This window comes from Carassius carassius, chromosome 31 (genome assembly GCF_963082965.1).
Source record: "Carassius carassius chromosome 31, fCarCar2.1, whole genome shotgun sequence".
NCBI classification, from domain to species: Eukaryota; Metazoa; Chordata; class Actinopteri; order Cypriniformes; family Cyprinidae; genus Carassius; species Carassius carassius.
Genome location: NC_081785.1, coordinates 18,034,922 through 18,054,757, shown reverse-complemented (window position 1 = coordinate 18,054,757; position 19,836 = coordinate 18,034,922). Strand labels below are relative to the sequence as shown.

The 19,836-nt window shown below is 36.7% G+C and overlaps 1 protein-coding gene across 3 annotated transcripts in view; it reads left to right on the top strand.

Moving 5' to 3' along the window:
• LOC132111685 (unconventional myosin-VI-like) overlaps positions 1-19,836 on the top strand; it is a 52,917-nt gene that overhangs the window by 14,590 nt on the left and 18,491 nt on the right. The window contains exons 5-24 of one of the 3 annotated variants that reach the window (XM_059519223.1): positions 702-831; positions 984-1,089; positions 1,573-1,628; positions 1,734-1,831; positions 1,911-2,075; positions 2,417-2,497; positions 4,384-4,564; positions 5,510-5,654; positions 7,822-7,979; positions 10,220-10,311; positions 10,566-10,638; positions 11,840-11,967; positions 13,220-13,315; positions 13,563-13,733; positions 14,609-14,647; positions 16,763-16,856; positions 17,526-17,656; positions 18,822-18,899; positions 19,028-19,157; positions 19,292-19,382. In XM_059519223.1, coding sequence (XP_059375206.1) covers positions 702-831; positions 984-1,089; positions 1,573-1,628; positions 1,734-1,831; positions 1,911-2,075; positions 2,417-2,497; positions 4,384-4,564; positions 5,510-5,654; positions 7,822-7,979; positions 10,220-10,311; positions 10,566-10,638; positions 11,840-11,967; positions 13,220-13,315; positions 13,563-13,733; positions 14,609-14,647; positions 16,763-16,856; positions 17,526-17,656; positions 18,822-18,899; positions 19,028-19,157; positions 19,292-19,382 — 2,243 coding nt within the window. The other 2 variants (XR_009424839.1, XM_059519224.1) reach the window with 2 other exon arrangements.

Here is a 19,836-nt window from a genome sequence, read left to right as displayed (position 1 = left end):
AGCCAATGTTGATGTATCGACTAGGTTGGGTTGCTCAAATGAACAGATTCATGTTTTTAAAGCACCACAGAACATACCCGAGTTGTCTGTGCATATTAAGCTAAGCATTTTAAATTACACCCATAACCTAAATATGTATAACAAATTGATTCTCTGATGAATTAAAGCCTCTTTTAATGAAACCGCACATAAAAATGCACAATGTATTCAAATATTTGGCTTAACAATCACCTCAGGGTAGTGTAGGGCGTAGATCTCACTGGCAGGCATGCCTGCAGGCACGGAGCTGACGGGCATGTTATTGTCGTGCTCCAGTAGCCCTTATTAGCCTCTCATCTGAGAGATGGCGGTCCCACAGTCAGCGTACGCTCATCAGCACAGCCCCCGAGCCTGTCAGGAGACGGCCCAGGCCCTGCCCTAGTGTGACTGCACGTCTCAAATGACCCAGCTAATCCTGCTCAGACGCTATCAAGTTGCCCAGTGCACTTAATTAGGTCCTGTGAGGTAGCGACGCTCCACATGGCGCAGCTAACCTGAAAGAATGAAGCATTGAATGACAGTGGTTTAAACATTAACTTTTGTTGGGTCGTCAGCCATTGATTTTCAGTTTGTTCAAAATATGGAAGACTCCAAATACAGAATCACACACATAGCAATGAACGTTTTACATGTTTTTTGACCATGTGTGTTTTTTATTTCAGACGTCTGTAGCTAACATCCTGATTGCTGTGAACCCGTATTTCGACATCCCTAAACTCTCCTCCCCAGAGATCATTAAGAGCTATCAGGGACGCTCTTTGGGGACACTTCCCCCTCATGTCTATGCTATTGGTGAGTGGGCATTTGAACGTCTGTCTAATAGGACACTTAAGGATTCAGTTCTAAGTCTTTATTTTGTAGATATGTTTTTTTTTAATGGCTACAGTGTTGACAGTGATTTTAAGAAACATCTGTCTCTCTCTCTCTCTGTGTCTCTGTCTCAGCGGATAAAGCCTACAGAGACATGAGGGTTCTGAAGATGAGTCAGTCCATCATTGTGTCCGGTGAATCAGGTGCTGGAAAAACAGAAAACACAAAGTTTGTTCTCAGGTATGACAACTATCAGTATTTTTATTGAATGACGAAAACACTCCTATTAATATTTCTCACATGCATACAGGGTCCAAATTTAGTCGTTTTTGCCATACCTGGCAGTAGTGGTGAAGTTAGGACAATATTTATTTTTAGACATTTAAGAGATTTTTTTTAAATTTTTATAAAAATTATAATTGTTAAAAATTATTATGGCATGCCTATGGAACTGTTCAAAAACATGAAAACCCATTGTAGTTTTAATTTGTGTGATTTGATATGAGGAATATTTTAGGGAGCCTTAATAAACTTTTTCTAGTGATGTAATCGAGTTACACTACCACACAAATTTTTGGGGTCAGAAATGAATACTTTTATACAGCAAATCGGTCAAAAGTGACCCATGAAGAAGTTTAAAGTGTTAAAGAAGATTTCTGTTTCAATTAAACTATTTGAACAAGTTTTGTCATTTTCACCATGTCTTGATCTGCTTAATTTCAGGTATTTAACCACATCTTACGGAACATGTCAAGATATAGATGAGAGGATTGTCGAGGGTATGTTCTCTAAAGACACTTTGAACTGGTTGTGTCTAGTGCAGTATTGTTTGAGTTTTGCATAAGATGCAAAATCTGTTTTTAAATAATGTCTGTTCTGTGCAGCCAACCCCTTGCTTGAAGCCTTTGGAAATGCAAAGACTGTCAGGAACAATAACAGCAGCCGGTTTGGAAAGTTTGTGGAAATTCACTTTAATGAGAAGGTAAACTTTCTCTTACTCCGAAGGCTGGAGTGTGATCTCTGTAAGACTTCATTAATAATTGTGTTCATTGTGTGTTTAGAATGCAGTCGTGGGGGGATTTGTCTCGCACTATCTGCTGGAGAAGTCTCGGATTTGCATGCAGAGTGCAGAAGAGCGAAACTATCACATATTTTACAGACTTTGCGCAGGGGCATCGGAGGACATCAGGAACATGCTTCACCTCAACTCTCCAGACAACTTCCGGGTCAGTTTCCTGAGTATTGTGTGTGTGTGTCAGGAATCTGGAAAGCATTATACCAAGCTTAGACACTCTGTTCAACAGGAAAGCTTGAGATCCTGTGTTGTAATTGGTGCAATGAAAGCAATCTGACAGCTGTGGCCATAGCAAACAGACTGTATCACAGCACACAACTGAATAAAATCCAATATGTGATTTCCAGGCCTTATATACAGTAAACATTAAATACGTGAGACCATGAAAATGGAGATGTACCACTAGATGGCATATTTGCTTTACAATGATTAGGAATGTATGTTTGGTCTCCTATATTAACTTGCCTCACTTTGTGTTTGTGTTTCACTCAGTATTTGAATCGCGGCTGCACCCGATACTTTGCAAACAAGGATTCAGATAAACAGATCATGCAAAACAGGAAAAGTCCTGAGGTACGTTGAATCATCTGTGTTTGGGAATCTCTGGGTCAATAACTTGATTAGTCCGTGTCCTCGTTCCTGCATTCTTATAGACATTTGTGGCAAATTTTAAGTAATAAACAACCCTAAGTTAAGCTGTAGTTAAGATGTATTGATGTATGATCAAATCCTTGCGTTATTTTTGTTTGTGTGGTACAATTAAGTCTAGAGGACATGCTGAATGAACAGATCTTGACCGCAGCCAGAATCTCTACATTTGCAGGATCACCGTTTTGCCTCAAATAGAATTAGTTACCCTCTGAAATTAGTTCATGTCTTTGATGAATTATGTAAAGTGTAATAAATTCCAGCGTTGTTGTGTTTGCACACAGCCCTCTCTGGAGACCAAGCCCATCAGTTGATGTTATTGTTATCAAGGGCCATTATTATAAATCATCGTTGTGTTGGATCCCTCTGGAGGTGATGAGATATTCATTAACTGCTGTTTCTGTTGGTGCAGTAGTTCATTTGCTAGCTCAACACCGTCTGTTTCACTACATTTTCAGATGAAGATCTGAGATTAGTTTCTTACCCCATATTCGCAGGTGGTACTTTTGTTGTTATCGGCCGATCGTGATCGGAGCAGCCCTACTATCTCAACAGCCATTTATGAGAACTGTATATTTATATTCAAATTTAAGCGAAGCTTTTAAAAAGTCACGCTGTCCCAGAAACCGATATTTTAACGATTCATAAAAATGAATCCCTGTATTTCGGTTAGTACATGATTCTTCTGTGGTATTACAGCACACTGTGAGTGCATTTTAGCACCATTTATTCTTTCCTTTGGGCATCTGATAGAGGGTTTAGACCCGGAAATGTTATAATTCTAAATCATCATACTCTTAAAAGCAAATAAGTAAGTATTATAATACATGAAAACGGTTCTTATGATTATTTATGAGATGATACAACATATTATACGTTTTTTTTTTTAATAACGCATTATTAATGATAATGACTTAAGAATACCCTTATTATAAATACAGGCTTCATAGAAAGTGTTACCGTACATTTTTAGAGATACTTTTAAGAATTGAAAAAGATTTCAGTGTATTTATGATTTTGTTCCACTTAGCCATCTTGAATTGAACTTGAATTGCATTCTGGGATTGCCAATGAGCAAAATGTATATGCAAGGCTGCTGGAACAGAGCACTACGTACTTTTCTAGCCAATTTGTTTATTTTCGTAGTTTTCTAACTCAATATTATGTGTCTTTGCCTTCCCTGATCTTTTTATAATTCAGGATCATAAGGTGATGTTTTTACCAGTTGGCCTTTCTAAATGCTTTTCACGCTTTACGTTCTTCAGCTTTCTGGGTTTCTGTGCATGAAATTAGTTATTAGTATGTGCATGGGTCTGCAAGCTAATATGCATGAGGCTTTCTGTGTGGAAAAAAGTATTTTTGTCTGAGGTGCTTGTAGTTATGGGTATTAAACAGTGTTTAAACTCTGCTGTGGTGAGAGTGGTATGATCTAGCTTGTCATCAGACTGCAAATTATCAGTACATCAGTGACTTAACGGCATAGTTTGCCCAAAAAGAACAAAATTCTGTCATCATTTATTCACTCTTGTATCCTTTAAACACAATGTTAATGTTGCTCTTTGGACAAAGTGTGATTAATTGATGATGGAGAAAGTCGAAAAAGGGAAGTGCTGGCACACTGACCCTCAGGTGTGGTTTTTCTTTTCTTCCTTCCTTCAATCAGAGATCTAGATGTATATACTGTACATTTCTGATCTCTGATTACAGCTGCTGTGCCACTGCATTTCCTTCTCACACACTTGCAGTGTGTGTGACGTATTGATAGTTTTGATTCTGGAACCGTGTGTCTTGATGGTCCGTTGTGTCTCTAGCATGGGAAGGTGGGTGCCCTGAAGGACCCTCTGCTGGATGACCTGGGAGACTTCAACAGGATGGTGGTGGCCATGAAGAAAATCGGCCTGGATGACACAGAGAAGCTCAATCTCTTCAGAGTGGTGTCTGGTGTCCTTCATCTTGGCAATATCGACTTTGAAGAGACAGGAAGCACCTCTGGTAGCCATCAATATAGCATCAGTAGAAAAATAACCCAGCATGGTGTCACAAGTTTCAAGCATATAGGGATAAAATTACAACCAATCAGCACATATTTGATGTTTCATATGCAGCCTGTGAGATTTCACTCTTTATCTATTGCAATAAAGCAGAACTAGAAACCAAACAGCCTATAAAATGTCTTGTGTCATTTGCAATTATGCTAGTTGGGACAAAAAAGATATGGAGTTTATTGCTTGTTGCTTTGTCATGTCATGCTTGGTTTAGAAGTATTTGGTTTCTTTCAGGTTTAGGGACTTCAAAATATGACCAATTTTGCTTTTATACAGAATTTGCACCATCTGCGTTCAGTCAGGGAAGAAATTTTCACTGATGTCTGAAGTGTTATTTCATTATTTTCCGAGCTCATGCTCATGTTCTCATTAGACTCCCTCACACTCATACACACACACACCACACCCACCCCCCCTCCAACTCAAAAGACCTCATTAGAGACCTGCTGTGGGGGTAACAGGGCTCTTTCTAGTGTTGCCAGACATGCATCCAGGATTTGTTTTCCTCCTCTGATGAAGGTACAATACCTTTTAACACTCTGGTCTGCTCCATTTCTCTGCTCCTAATGTAATAGAGGTCTTACAGGAGACCTGGAGACTATTGTGTATGAGCACATTTTTTTCATAAATGAAACAATGGTACAGTGATACAACTGTCCTGATATGACAAAAAAAGCCTCATTAAAAAAAATGTAAATCCTGCAAAGGAAATCTTTTTAAGTAGTTTGGCGTAATCTTTTATTATGTGTACAAGAAGAATATTTTATTTAGGGGGGGGGGGCATGATAGTTTTCTGTAAAATATATATATAAATGAAATCCATTTATCCAAGTAATTTTATTTTTTGGCCACAGTTTAAAGATGAGCATTAACAATTTGCATTTGGTCTCAGGTGGCTGTATTTTGAAGAACCAGACCAGTCAGACTCTTGAATACTGTGCCGAGCTCCTGGGCCTGGACCAGGATGACCTGAGAGTCAGCCTCACCACCAGGGTCATGCTCACTACTTCCGGGGGCGCCAAAGGCACAGTCATCAAGTGAGTGACCCTAACATCTGTTCACCCACTGACCCTCCGGCAGCCTGATTTGTTTTATTTCCCTCTCAAATGAGGAACAAAAGATGACCAAAAAGTCACTACAGATCCCTGCTTGGTATTTTCCACACTCTCCTCACATCTCAATCTTCCCCGCGATGCCAAACCTCTTCTAGTATTACATTTCATCATTTCATCCCATTCGCATAACTGTTAAATGAATCCTCTGGTCATCCCCTCACAGACAAGAGGAGAGCTGAAAATAGCTATTCGCAGCTTTTCCATTAGCGATATAGTCAGTATAATCAAATGTGGCATTGACTAAATTGGCTGAGGGTCCGTTATAGTCTAGTTGCCATTCAAAGACTTCTGCATTTAAACGGACGTATTTATTTTTATTGATTACGAAACGGAGAAGGCCTTTCACGACTAGACTGAGGTATCAAGCAGCTTTTTCCACTACCTTTTAAACATAAGTCTCGGGTTTGCAATTTTGTGAAACAAAAGCCCAGTTCTTCTTAGCTTTCTCCGTGCAAAGCCCGCAGTCCAATTACTGCACAAGTTTGTTGTCGAAGGGGAGAGAAATTGGAAAAACTCTATTGCCTCGATCAAATCGTAATGCTTCGTTCTTCATCGCCCAGGTGGGGTTTTATATTCGGTGCCGTCTGAATGATAGGCCAGCGCTCGGTGGATTAATATTTAACTGAGCACAGATGCAGGACTGGGAGTGTTTGCACTGTATGAATAATGGATGTTTGTCTGAGGGAGTGGCTTGGGGTCTTTAAGGTATGATGAGAATCAAAGTCACAAGAGGTTTCACTGCCCTCCTTATTTGACTGCGAACAGATGCACAACCACGTAAATATGTAATATGCGTTTTATGGAAAATTATGGAGACTGTATTCAAACAAGGCTACACTGACGCTTGGAAAGGGCAGCAGCTTGTGCCTGACAGAGCTTCATTTGAGGCGTATTGTGATTTTTAAAAATCTGTTAAACGCAACAAAGCAGGTGACATTGAGAAGGAAGAGCGCAGCAGCCTCTCGACACACGTGCTATGGAGGGAATACACTAATAGCATAAAAGCGAGTTTATGAAAAGCAATCTCGCAGACTCGAGATCAGATCATTGTGAGCCAGGCCCAGCTTTTATTAACTGTGCAGGCAATAAGAGTCACACAGCAGGTATTCCCACAGCGGGACGGCACCATCGAGAGAGCAAGAAGGTTTTATCATCTAGTTCTGGAGTTTCAGTTCGCTGGCCTCCATGTCCCTCCTGAGGATTGTGGGGAGCCATTGTGTCTTGTGATTATGAGCTGTTTTGCTTTAACAGGCGTGTGTTATAGAGATTTATTGTGTTTTCATGTAATATCGCTGCGCTGCTGCATTTCAAGCCCTTTAAGCTTCGCCGGGATTTCAAGTGCTGTTTGTTCTATGTGTATACATTTATCAAAGTTATCACTGCAAAATAAGTATGAATTGAACCTTTTCCCTGTACCCGTCTCAGTTGAATTATGTAATTAATCTGCTGGAGGACAATTAAGGTTTAAAAAAATAAATAAATAATAATAATTTTTATACACTTTATGAACAACAAAGCAGAAAAGGAGGATGTTGGAATGAAGGATGTTTTTGTGTTAAAAGTAGTCTAGGACATTTAGACCCAGTTATTTGCATGCCATAAACTTATTTTCTTGCATAGTTTTAGGAATAGTGGTCTTTGGGGGACTCATGTTACTGTTAACCAATTTACCTACGTCCCCATAAATACAAGCCCCCACACCCCCTAAAAAATATCTTGTATATCATTGCCAAACAATTTCAGCGGCTTTAATTATACTAGTTTGTATTCTGTCTAACTGTAGAAACTTCTATTGTCAGGTCAAATAAAGTCAGAGAAGATTTTTCAGTAGCCTTGAGCATTTGCAATTATAATGGAATTTAGAGGAAAATAAATTGCATTTTGACTCAGAATTATTTCTCGCTGGCGTTCTGCTTTCCCCTGAAGTTTTTTTTTTTACACATTTTGCTTGGAGTGGTAAAACAGCAACTGTCTTAAGAGTGCAAAGTTGGATGAAGTAAAACAGAATGGACATGAATTGATGAGGCGGCATAAGCAAAAGCCCTGGCCCAGATTTTGACTCCTCCTGTCCCACTTTGCTCCTCTCCAGGGTGCCTCTGAAGGTGGAACAGGCCAACAATGCCCGCGATGCCCTCGCCAAAGCCGTTTACAGCCGGCTCTTTGATCATGTGGTCAAACGCGTCAACCAGTGCTTCCCCTTTGATACGTCCTCCAACTTCATCGGTGTGCTGGACATTGCTGGCTTTGGTAAGGCTGTGTGATATCCACAATGGATGGGTCACGTTGCATTAACACAGATTTCAGTGGCTCTTTAATGGTCAAACATATCAACTAGATGCATATGAGAAATGAGACAGCCAAGAAAATCGCAACTTTTCATTTTCCGTCGGTCTTAGTACATGATGTAACTACAGAAATGTCAAGTTTTAAAAAGAAAAAATATAAAAACTCTTTGGTCATTTTTAAGCGAAATGCTAACGGTCTAATCAGATTCAATGATCTATGGTAAGCTAAGCTAAAAGTGCTACTGCCAGACCTGGAAATCAGCTGAATGGATTCAAAATGGTAAAACTCAACTGTTTAACTCTAGAGGAGTTGGAAAATTAGCTTATTTTCAATAATATTTGAGTGTTCCTTTAAATACATCTGAATAATTTCCATCTGAAAGCACGTGACTGGTACTATTGATCACAGAACGGGCTTTACTGATGAGATGCTCATTACATTGACATTTTCGTACAGCCTTTGATTGTTGACTACAAAGTACAAAGTAGATATGTAAAACTAGGATGCCGGGTGTATTCAAAGCACCACCATTACGGTCTAGAGTGCGTGGACTGGTGCGCTGTTATTGGTTGAGCAGATATATCGCATTCTGCAATAAAGGGAGACAGGCATTTGTCCTGGTTTGGAAAAAAAGGGAGAAAACATGACCTAATAACTCTGAATAACGCATTTTGTGTAAAATTACGAATACCAACCAGATACAATACTGATTTTGGCGGACACTTATAAAATATAATAATGCAGTTTATCGCATTTTGGAACCAAATCTTATATAATATAATAATTATATTAACAGCTTAACAATTTGAGTGAAATGTTGAAATTAATATGTAATAAATAATACATTTTCTCAATATTTGAATTTACTTATTTTTATTATTTCTTGTTTATTTAATGATTATTTGTCTTAATTAAAAAAAATGTATCATGATTTTTTGGACCCCATTTTATGTAAATACAGAGCTCTTTCTGAGATATTTTGACTTTCATGGAGTTCTCGAAAAAAAAATTGAAGATGTCACATTGTTTCTCAAAATGTATTCCAAATTATCAAGACAAAAAAGACAGAAATGCACTTACAATTTCTAAATCTAATAATAATAATTATATATAATAATATATATATATATAATATATAATATATATATAATATATATATAATATAATAATATATATAATATATATATAATATATATATAATATAATAATACTTTTTTGTTAGACACTCTTGTAATTGAATTTTAAAATATGTATATATTAATGATCCAATTCATACATACAATGGTGCAAATAATGAATGTGTTTTTCATTATTTGCACCATTGTATGTATGAATTGGATCATTAATATATACATATTTTAAAATTCAATTACAAGAGTGTCTAACAAAAAAAAACAATTGTCAGGGTGTCGTGATATCATAGTGAAAAAAAAACATTTATTAAAAGAATGGAATTTATATATATATATATATATATATATATATATATATATATATATACACATACATACATACATACATACTGGTCCTTCTCAAAAAATTAACATATTATGATAAAAGTTCATTATTTTCCATAATGTGATGATAAAAATTAAACTTTCATATATTTTAGATTCATTGCACACCAACTGAAATATTTCAGGTCTTTTATTGTTTTAATACTGATGATTTTGGCATACAGCTCATGAAAACCCAAAATTCCTATCTCAAAAAATTAGCATATCATGAAAAGGTTCTCTAAACGAGCTATTAACCTAATCATCTGAATCAACTAATTAACTCTAAACACCTGCAAAAGATTCCTGAGGCTTTTAAATATGCTAATTTTTTTGAGAAGGACCTATATATATTTATATATATATATTTTTTATTTATATATTATATATATATATTTTATTTATTAATTTTTTTTAAAGAGCTAAAAAAATAAAAATACACTTGTGATTAAAGTCCATAAGGTAAACATGCAAAACAGTACATGTCTACTAGATATCATCATTCATTAATTCATTCATTCAATACAACACAGTGATTCAATAGCTATTAGCTTGTCTTATGCAGAAATAAGGTTGAGAATATGCAGTATGATTAATGATAATTAGCTCTCTAACAGTGTCTGTGAAATAGTGTAACTGTTAAATGCTTTTAGAGATATACCTAGCACGTGAATCATAGAATGTTTTTTTTTTATTCCTGTTCAGAGTATTTTGAGCACAACAGCTTCGAGCAGTTCTGCATCAACTATTGTAACGAAAAGCTGCAGCAGTTTTTTAATGAACGCATACTGAAAGAGGTGAGTCATCAATGTTATTGGGATTTTTAGTATTGATCAGTGAATCATAACTATGCCCTTCCTAAAACCAACGCAATGAAGCCATTTTATCTGTATTCTTTTTGCTTTGTAAGCACACAGCCGTTCTGATTTAATGATTCCAGTATAACTTCTTTTGAGACGTTCTTGTTCCAGCAGATTAAGTTAAGCATTTTCCCACTTCAGCAAAAACGATACAATTTCATCTTGTGGTGGTGTTTTTTTTTTCTCCCCAGGAGCAAGAGCTGTATCAGAAAGAAGGCCTGGGAGTAAATGAAGTTCATTATGTTGATAATCAGGACTGCATAGGTCAGTGTTCCTTTGGCTGTGAATAACAATGGCCTTCCTCCATTCCATTCATTACGGGATGCACTATGGCCATAAGACGCAAACTTAAATATAATGAAGTCCTCCTCACATAGAAATGCTATGGTCTCTAAACCTAATGTGCTACAGCACAAATGTAATTTTTTCTCAAATTATGACCTTCAAAGGCCAAAAAACTTAGTTATTTGTATACATCGCCATGTCTGTTACTCTCTGGACATATCATGCCGAAGATGAATGTTCCAGCAGAAATCCATGCTGGGTGCCTGAGATAACACAGGAATGAATCCTGGGAGAAACCTCTCTTGAGCTCTCTGGAGAGGGTTTAGGAGATAAGATGAAGAGCTCGCACTGTTTTAGTTTTTTGATGCCGGCTTTAAAGGTGATCGCTTGAGAAGTGCAGTCTGACCCAAATCACCCTGTCATAAACAGAAAGTCAGTCCAGTCTCAGAACACTCAGTGAAATCTTCACCGGTTCACTGAATGCAAATACCAACACCAGACCGAACAGTGCTGTCTTGAGGTATCAGAACCAATGCCTTTTACATTTTTAGTCTGTCTGTATTTTAACACCCTAATGACTTATTGAATATCTTCCTCATATGTATTGCAGAAGCATCCACCTCATCAATCTATTTTAACTTGTGTGAGTTTGCACCGTATGCAGGGTGCTTAACATAACATCTCACCTATGATGCGGCTCAAAAAGCTTGCACACAACACCTGCATATCGCAGATGTCACTTCTTTTCCAAAGGGAAGAACTTGCTTTCCTTTCGCCATGTCTGCTTTTCCTAATTCTCTCGGTAGTGATGCAACACATGTAATTGTGACTTCCAAATGGATGCATAGGTCCTTTCCTTGCATGTCTCCTCATCAATCACATCACAATTATACTCGGGAGTCTGCTTATGCAAATACATGACTGCGCTTGCATCCGCACCTCTCTCACCTGCGTGTGTCTCAGTTGAATTATGCAAATGACGGATGCCTTCGTAATGATTATCAAATAGGTCCATGTTTGCCTACAGAATTTGCATTAGTCTTGCTGAGTTGTACTTCACTTTGGATAATACTTTCTGAGGGGGGATTGAATATGTTAATTTACTATTCAACTTGAATTCATTCATATGAAGAGTTTCTGTCAGTCCCAAAATTCTCTCTGTGACTTTATTGCTTTGCAGATCTGGTTGAGGCAAAGCTGGTGGGTATCTTGGATATTCTTGATGAGGAGAACCGTCTTCCCCAGCCCAGTGATCAGCACTTTGCAGAGGTGGTTCACAGCAAGCACAAAGATCACTTCCGTCTCACTGTAAGATATGGTTGGGTTCCTTCCAACAGCCAATACAGTAAAGCAAAGAAAAGCAACCCCTTAACTGTCACTCACATTTTTGAACATAGACTTTATAGTGCACGGTCTAAACTTAAATTTTTTAAATTCATGAATGAAAACATTTTGTAACATGATATTGATGCACCATTTACATGGTAATGCAATGTCTGATTTTAAAGTGAGTTTTAAAGGATGAATTGTTTTTTTTTTTTTTGTAGGGTGCACATAAATTAATCTATTAGTTTTCCTACATAATTTTTGTAACAAAAAACATTGGTAAAATATATATTTGGGAGTCTTAGACCTTTCCAACGATACATAGTTTGTCAAGATTAGATTAGATTTCATTGTAATATGGTGAAGTAAATGTAGGCGTCCCGTATATGGGACGGGGTGACAGTTAAAGGGTTAAACTACCTGCCTGCTGGATAGTTTCATACAGCCCCTTAGTAATTAATAGTTTATCCTTCATTTTGGACCACAGATCAGTTTTTTCATTTTCTGCATTTTCATCTGACCTTCAATGTCAACATATACATATCTTAAGGGATTGTTAAAGAGTAGCCTAATATTTAGAGGAAGATGGAGAAAGACCCCCCCCTCACCCCAACCTTTAATTTAGTAAACCTTTAATTTAATAAAGATAGGGAGTCATCTTACCACAGTGGGGAAAGATGGCCTTTTTTGTGATTTTTAATTTTGTGTTAAGAATTAAATTAGCAATTATTTCCATTCATTTCCCTAATGAATACATTATACTGTTATCCATACTAATGCTGTTTCCATATATGTTACAGTTTAGCAATAAATTATTATCTTAAGGGATAGTAGTGAACTATCACTTTAATGGAGGCATCAATATTTCCATCTGGCTTATTACAACAAACATGTTTTAGTGCTAAAATTAAATAATACATTAAACTAAATATAAACTACAAATATGCATAGTGTATTTTTTTGGCATTACATTAAGTGACTGAAACTTAATGTGCTTGAAAATACTATGGTACAATAAATAATAAGGCTACATTTTCTTTATGTAAAATTGTGTTTGTTACTTTATTTCTTTTGATTTATGGGATTAAATACGACCAGGGCATATCTTGGTTAATTTTGGTAGTGATTCACCCTGACAGTCCAATCAATGTCAAGACCCAAATATGAAGGAAGTCATAAAAATACAAAGATGGATTTTGCTGAAAGTTTAATTCTGTGTGGGCTGGTTTTTCAGGTTCCCAGGAAGTCAAAGCTTACAATCCACCGGAATTTGAGAGATGATGAAGGATTCATCATAAGACATTTTGCTGGTGCCGTGTGCTATGAGACTGTAAGGTCCCAATTCACTCAGTTCATTCTAAATCCCTTTTTGTATGGAAACCGTCCTATTGGTTTAGTTCTGTAACGTGACAATGTTTACCATAAGTTAATTAATTTCTGCCACACTGTAAAAACAATTGGGACCTTGGGGGAATCCCTTTGGTAAAGTAGTTGGTTTTTTTGTGAGGTTGACTTTGTGTTTATTTCTATGCCCTGTTGGTTTTGTGTGTGTGTGTATGGTGTATCTGTGTGAGCAGACCCAGTTTGTAGAGAAGAATAATGATGCCCTCCACATGTCTTTGGAGAGCCTGGTGTGCGAGTCGAAGGACAAGTTTGTTCGGGATCTCTTTGAGAACAACTCCAATTCCAAGGACTCTAAGCAGAAGGCTGGCAAACTCAGCTTTATCAGTGTGGGAAACAAATTCAAGGTGAATTTGTCCTTTAGCTTTACATTTCTATTCTCCTGATAGCCAGGTAACACATTTTGTCAAAGTTGTTAACAGGCCTGAATATATGAAAAAAAAATTAAGGTCTCAAAATTACAGGCTTTCCTCAAATTAGGAGTTCCTCAAATGTTTGTCTTTAGACTGCTGTAGATTTTGTTTTTGTGGGGCTTGCTATTCGTCAAGTTGTTTTCTTTTTGTTCCTCTTGGTAGTTTTGTGAGAGACATTTTACCTTTTACCTGGTGATCTAATTCTTTTCCTTCTAACATTTGCCCTTTCTCCGTCCTCCTCTTTTAGACCTTCTCCTGTTTCTTCAGCCTTTCCCTGTGAAAAGTTCTGGGGCTGAAATAAATATATAAAGAGAAACAAGGAAAAAAAGTGAAAAAACTGAAGCTTTTGTAGGGTAAGCCTGGCTGAAATATTCAGTGCCGGCACCACAGGGTAACCTGCAACTTCATAAACAATTGCAGATCTTAGTTTTCTCCCACCCTTCTCTTCCAACCTCTTTCACCCACTTGGTTCATTGCCATGTCTTTGTTCCATGTGGCTGCCACATTTTTGGTCTCTGTTGTTGTTGTTTGTCATGAAATCAAGGAATTTCACTGTAAACACATCATCATGCCATTTATGTCTCCATTATATACTGGATTTGTAGAAAAGATCTTCACAGTTGGTCTTATCACCGGCATAATGTATGTCTGTTACTTCCTGTGTGTGTCACAATATGTGATACCATTTGCATGGCAGCATAGTTCTACAACCATGTGTGTAAAGCTTTTTTTTTTTCTTCTTTTTTTTTTCTTGAAAAGATACTCTTAATTAAAATGTACAGGACTCACTCTCACATTTCATTTCATAGACCCAACTAAACCTTCTACTGGAAAAGCTACGCAGTACGGTGAGTAATGGGTTATTTACTCATTTAAAAAACGTTGGCCACTTGTTTGAACAAAAATATGCTTGTTTGCTTTGCGTGCCAGGAAGATTATATGTCTAAGTTGTCCATTCAACTTTGACAATAAGTGAAAATATTTCATGTGCACTAAATCAGCTTATTTGAATGATTTCTGAAGGACCATGTGACACGGAAGACTGGAGTAATGATGCTGAAAATTTAGTTTTGCCATCACGTGAATAAATTACATTTTAAAACATATTAAATTAAAAATTTATTTTAAATTGTAATATACAGTCGTGGCCAAAAATATCGGCACCCTTGTTAAATATGATCAAAGAAGGTAGTGAAAATTAATTTGTATTGTTAATCCTTTTGATCTTTTATTTAAAAAATTCACAAAAATTTATCCTTTCATTGGATAATAAGAATTTAAAATGGGGGGAAATATTATATGAAATATTTTTTTTTCTCTAATACACATTGGCCACAATTAACTGCACCCTTTCATTCAGTACTTTTTGAAACCTCCATTTGCCAGTTTAACAGGTCTAAATTTTCTCCTATAATGTCTGATGAGGTTAGAGAACACCTGACAAGATATCAGAGACCATTCCTTCATCCAGAATCACTCCAGAACCCTTAGATTCCCAGCTCCATGTTGGTGCTTCTTCTCTTCAGTTCACTTCTCTCATTTTCTATAGGGTTCAGGTCAGAGGACTGGAATGGCCATAGCAGAATCTTGGTTTTGTGCTCAGTGACCCATTTCTGTGTTGTTTTTGAGGATTGTGTTTGGATTACTGTATGGTTGGAAGATCTAAACATGGCCATTATACGATTTCTAACAGAGTCAGTCCCTTACTGATTTTTTATCTGTTGGTATTTGATAGAATCAAAGATGACATGTGTTTAAACAAGATGTCCAGGACCTCCAGCAGCCCCACAACATCACAAATACAGCAGTAAATTTCATTGTACACATGGGGTACTTTTTATCTCTGTGTTCACCAAACCCATCTAGAGTGTTTGCTGCTAAAAAGCTCATTTTTTTAGTTTCATCTCACCATAGAAGCAAGTCCCATTTGAAGTTCCAGTCATGTCTGATAACTGAATATGCTGAAGTTTGATTTTGGATGAGCTAGGAGAATTTTTTTTGAAGCCCTCCCAAACAACATGTGTTGATGTAGGTGCTGTTTGACAATTATTATTTTTTTTTTTAGATTTCTGAACCCGAGACTATTTTCTGCAATTCTCCAGCTGTGATCCTTGGAGAGTCTTTAGCCACTCAAACTCTCCTCCTCACCGTGCATTAGGATGATATAGGCACACATCCTCTTCCAGGCAGTTTCATAACATTTTATGTTGATTGCAAATTCTTAATTATTGCCCTGATGGTGGAAATTGGCATTTTCACTGCTCTAGCTCTTTTCTTAAAGCCAATTCACTAATTCGTGAAGCTCAATTATCTTTTGCTGCACATCAGAAATATATTCTTTGGTTTTTCTCATTGTGATGGATAATTAAGGGAATCAGGGCTTTGTTTTCCCTCCTCTTTATATTTCTGTGAAACAGGAAGCAATGGCTGGATAATTTCATGTTTATAATCACTCTGGAGTGCTCAAAATTGTGAATATGAATGGGATTATACTTCAGAGATATTTTACTCATAAGAATTTCTAGGGGCGGCAATAATTGTGTCCAACGAGTATTTGAGAAAAACCTTTATTTCATAATGATATTTCCCCCCATTTTAAATTCTTATTATTCATTGAATGGCTACATTTTTGTGAATTTTGAAAATAAAAGATCAAAAGGATTAACAATGCAGATCAATTTTCACAGCCTTCTTTGATCATATTTACCAAGGGTGCCAATATTTTTGGCCACGACTGTATCTTTCATTAAATTAAATTAAATATTAAATTATATATTTAAAAAAAACTTACTTCTGATTGACAGTGTACCGGCTGTAGTTTATTTCTGTTTCGATCGTGCATATGGTCCAGTGTAGACCAGATCCTACACCATTTAGTCAAGTGTCCTAACAATATAATAATATATGTATTAAATATATTATTATAACTATGTAATCATTTCTCATGTGTATGTGTTATAAAGGGATCTAGTTTTATCCGTTGTGTCAAACCTAATCTGAAGATGGTGAGCCACCAGTTTGAAGGAGCCCAGATTCTTTCTCAGCTTCAGTGCTCGGGTATGTATAGGATTTTATAGGTGTATTATTAATATTTTTTTAGTTCCCAATTCATCTCACAGCACATGTGGTAATGCTTCAAATATTTCAATTTAAGAAAACCCGTCGCAAATACACAGCACTCATCAGTCGCAAGCTCCCTTTTAAAACACATCCCGATATTGCCTATGGAGCAGCCATATTAAATGTGAGCTCCACTGATTTTTCATTATGTTTTGGAAGTGGCATTGCCACAAGAGTTTTTGAAGGTTGCTGTTATTGCGTTTTATAGGCCGTTAGCAAAGTTTTAGAAATAAACTTTCATGGAAGAGATAGAAGAAAAGTATATTCAAGGAGCTGCACTGGTATGTCGATTTGCCAATTAGTTTCATACTTTGTTTAGACCTTTGTTGATTAGTCGTGCACCACGATAAATGTAGCCTCATCAACTACAGTACTTAGTAAGTACTACTTAGTAAGTTCTAAGTGTTCTTAGTGTTATAAACTCATTCTGTGAGTTTTGTTGACAAAGGCAAGCACATACAGTGTTCAGTTACAGGTTGAGTGCACATTACAAAGAATAAGATGTTGAATCCTCCTTTAAAATTGGTTCATGCTTCAGGTCTGTAATGCAGCAAATCCTGTATATCTTCACTAGCTACATGATCTGTACTTCTCCTCTCCTCTCAGGCATGGTATCAGTGCTGGACCTGATGCAGGGTGGCTTCCCCTCCCGAGCGGCGTTTCACGAGCTTTACAACATGTACAAGCAGTACATGCCCAACAAGCTCACAAGGCTTGATCCTCGACTCTTTTGCAAAGTAAACCTCTATCTATCTTGATTTGCATCTAAAATGAATAGCTCTTTCTATTCGTGTTGTTATTCACATGATGTTCTTGTGTATATAATTAGGATTAGTATGATAGATGATGGCTAGCTGCTGGATTATTTTTAGAAAAGGCTATATGACCTTTCATATCCATGTGACAAAGCATGCACATAGTGATCCCTAATTGATTTCAGTGATAAATGATAGTGGTTTATCATTAGTAGTTACAGATACATTTGAAAGTCAAATTGCATTTTAATTATACACCCGTGGTTAAATATAAAGTATTTACTTCATCCTAAAATGTACAATTAGATGCTACACTAATACAGTGAATGAGCAGGCTGCAATTAATGATTGATTGAAATGATTGAAAATTACTTCTTTGTTCTGATGATTGTATCACACTTGAAATGCAGTGTCTAGTGTATAATCAAGGTTCAACAATAAGAGCTTTTTATCCTGTCAGGTTTTTATTTCGGATTTTCACTGAAGCATATTTTATGAGCAACTATTTGTTTTCCATTTGCAATAACAGGTGGAAATCTTTACCTCTTTAATGTAACTCTTTGAAAGCTATAAACTTCATAAACACTTTTGATGGAAAGTGTTATAATTTGCAAAACATTACTGACTGTTGCAGTGGTCATGGTGTTTTTAAGCTGTCAGTGACAAATCTGAATTATTTATTGGCTCACTGTAAAGGAAAAATCTTTTAGAAGTCTATTTTAAAAATTCATAGAAATGTGCTACTTAGATGATGAACAATCAGGCCCTTAGTTTGGATTATCATATTTTAGGAATACATTTGTTTTATAAATGTAATTTTGACACTTTAAAAACAATTTGTTTTTTATTTGCAATACCAGCTGGAAAGTTTACCACTATAATGTAACTGTTTGAAAGCTACAAACTTCATAAACACTTCAGCTGCAAAGTGGCAGAAGTTGACTGAAATTATTGTTTTCAAATCATTCTGATTCTAAATCACAAGTCACTTTAGCAATAATGTTCAAAACAGCACAATATATATATTTTTTTACGTTTACAAAGCATTAAAACATTAAATGTAACATCATGCCATTCTTATTGATCTCTGATAGGCATTTAATAAAGTATGCATTCCACTGTCTGATTGCATTGTCTCCTTCTGCAGGCTCTGTTTAAAGCACTTGGCCTCAACCAGAATGATTACAAGTTTGGCTTGACCAGGGTTTTTTTCCGCCCTGGGAAGGTAATAATGTCTTATGATATTTCTCATGAGGGTTTGAATAGTATGAGACTGTTTCATTAAGCTTGAGCGCATGGGAAACTCGTAAATGCAGCTATATAAATTTCAAAGTGTGTCTGTGCTTGTCTCAGTTTGCAGAGTTTGACCAGATCATGAAGTCTGATCCAGAGCACCTGGCCGAGCTTGTAAAGCGGGTCAATAAGTGGCTGGTGTGCAGCCGCTGGAAAAAGGTCCAGTGGTGCACACTGTCAGTTATTAAATGTACGTGACCCTTCACAACTTCAGTAAACTGCCTTTCAAAAAAACAGATTAGAAGCACCCCACGCCCTCCCATTCGCTTTTGCAGCATTACAGTTTGATGCTATAGATGAGTAAGCATCTTCTACTTGTTACAGTGAGGAACAAAATGAGCTTCAGGGCCAGTGCCTGCATCAAGATTCAGAAGACTGTTCGCATGTGGTTGTGCAAAAGAAGACACAAGCCTCGGTATGTACACACAGCATGCCGCTATTAGTGACTGATTTCTCATGAATTGCAAACTCAGTGTGAGGATCTGTTTTCCAACACTTGGGTCAGTGTTGTCACTGTTGTTTGCATCTATTTTGGAAAGCTGTCTGTGACAAATCTAAATGGAAATATCATATACAAATCAAGTTTAAAATGCATTCTTTGTTTTTGTGTTTGTTTCATATGGTTTTGAAAAGCTTTTATACTTTTTTTCAAGAAAAGTCTAACATATTTTTACTACTTTGAAACAGTCTTAAAGGAACAGTTAACTCAAAAATGAACATTTGCTGAAAGTTTACTCACCCTCAGACCATCGGAGATGAGTAGATTTTTGTTTCTTCATCGAAACCGATTTGGAGAAATTTAGCATTACATCACTTGCTCATCAGTGGATCCACTGCAGTGAATGGGTGCCGTCACAATAAGAGTCCAA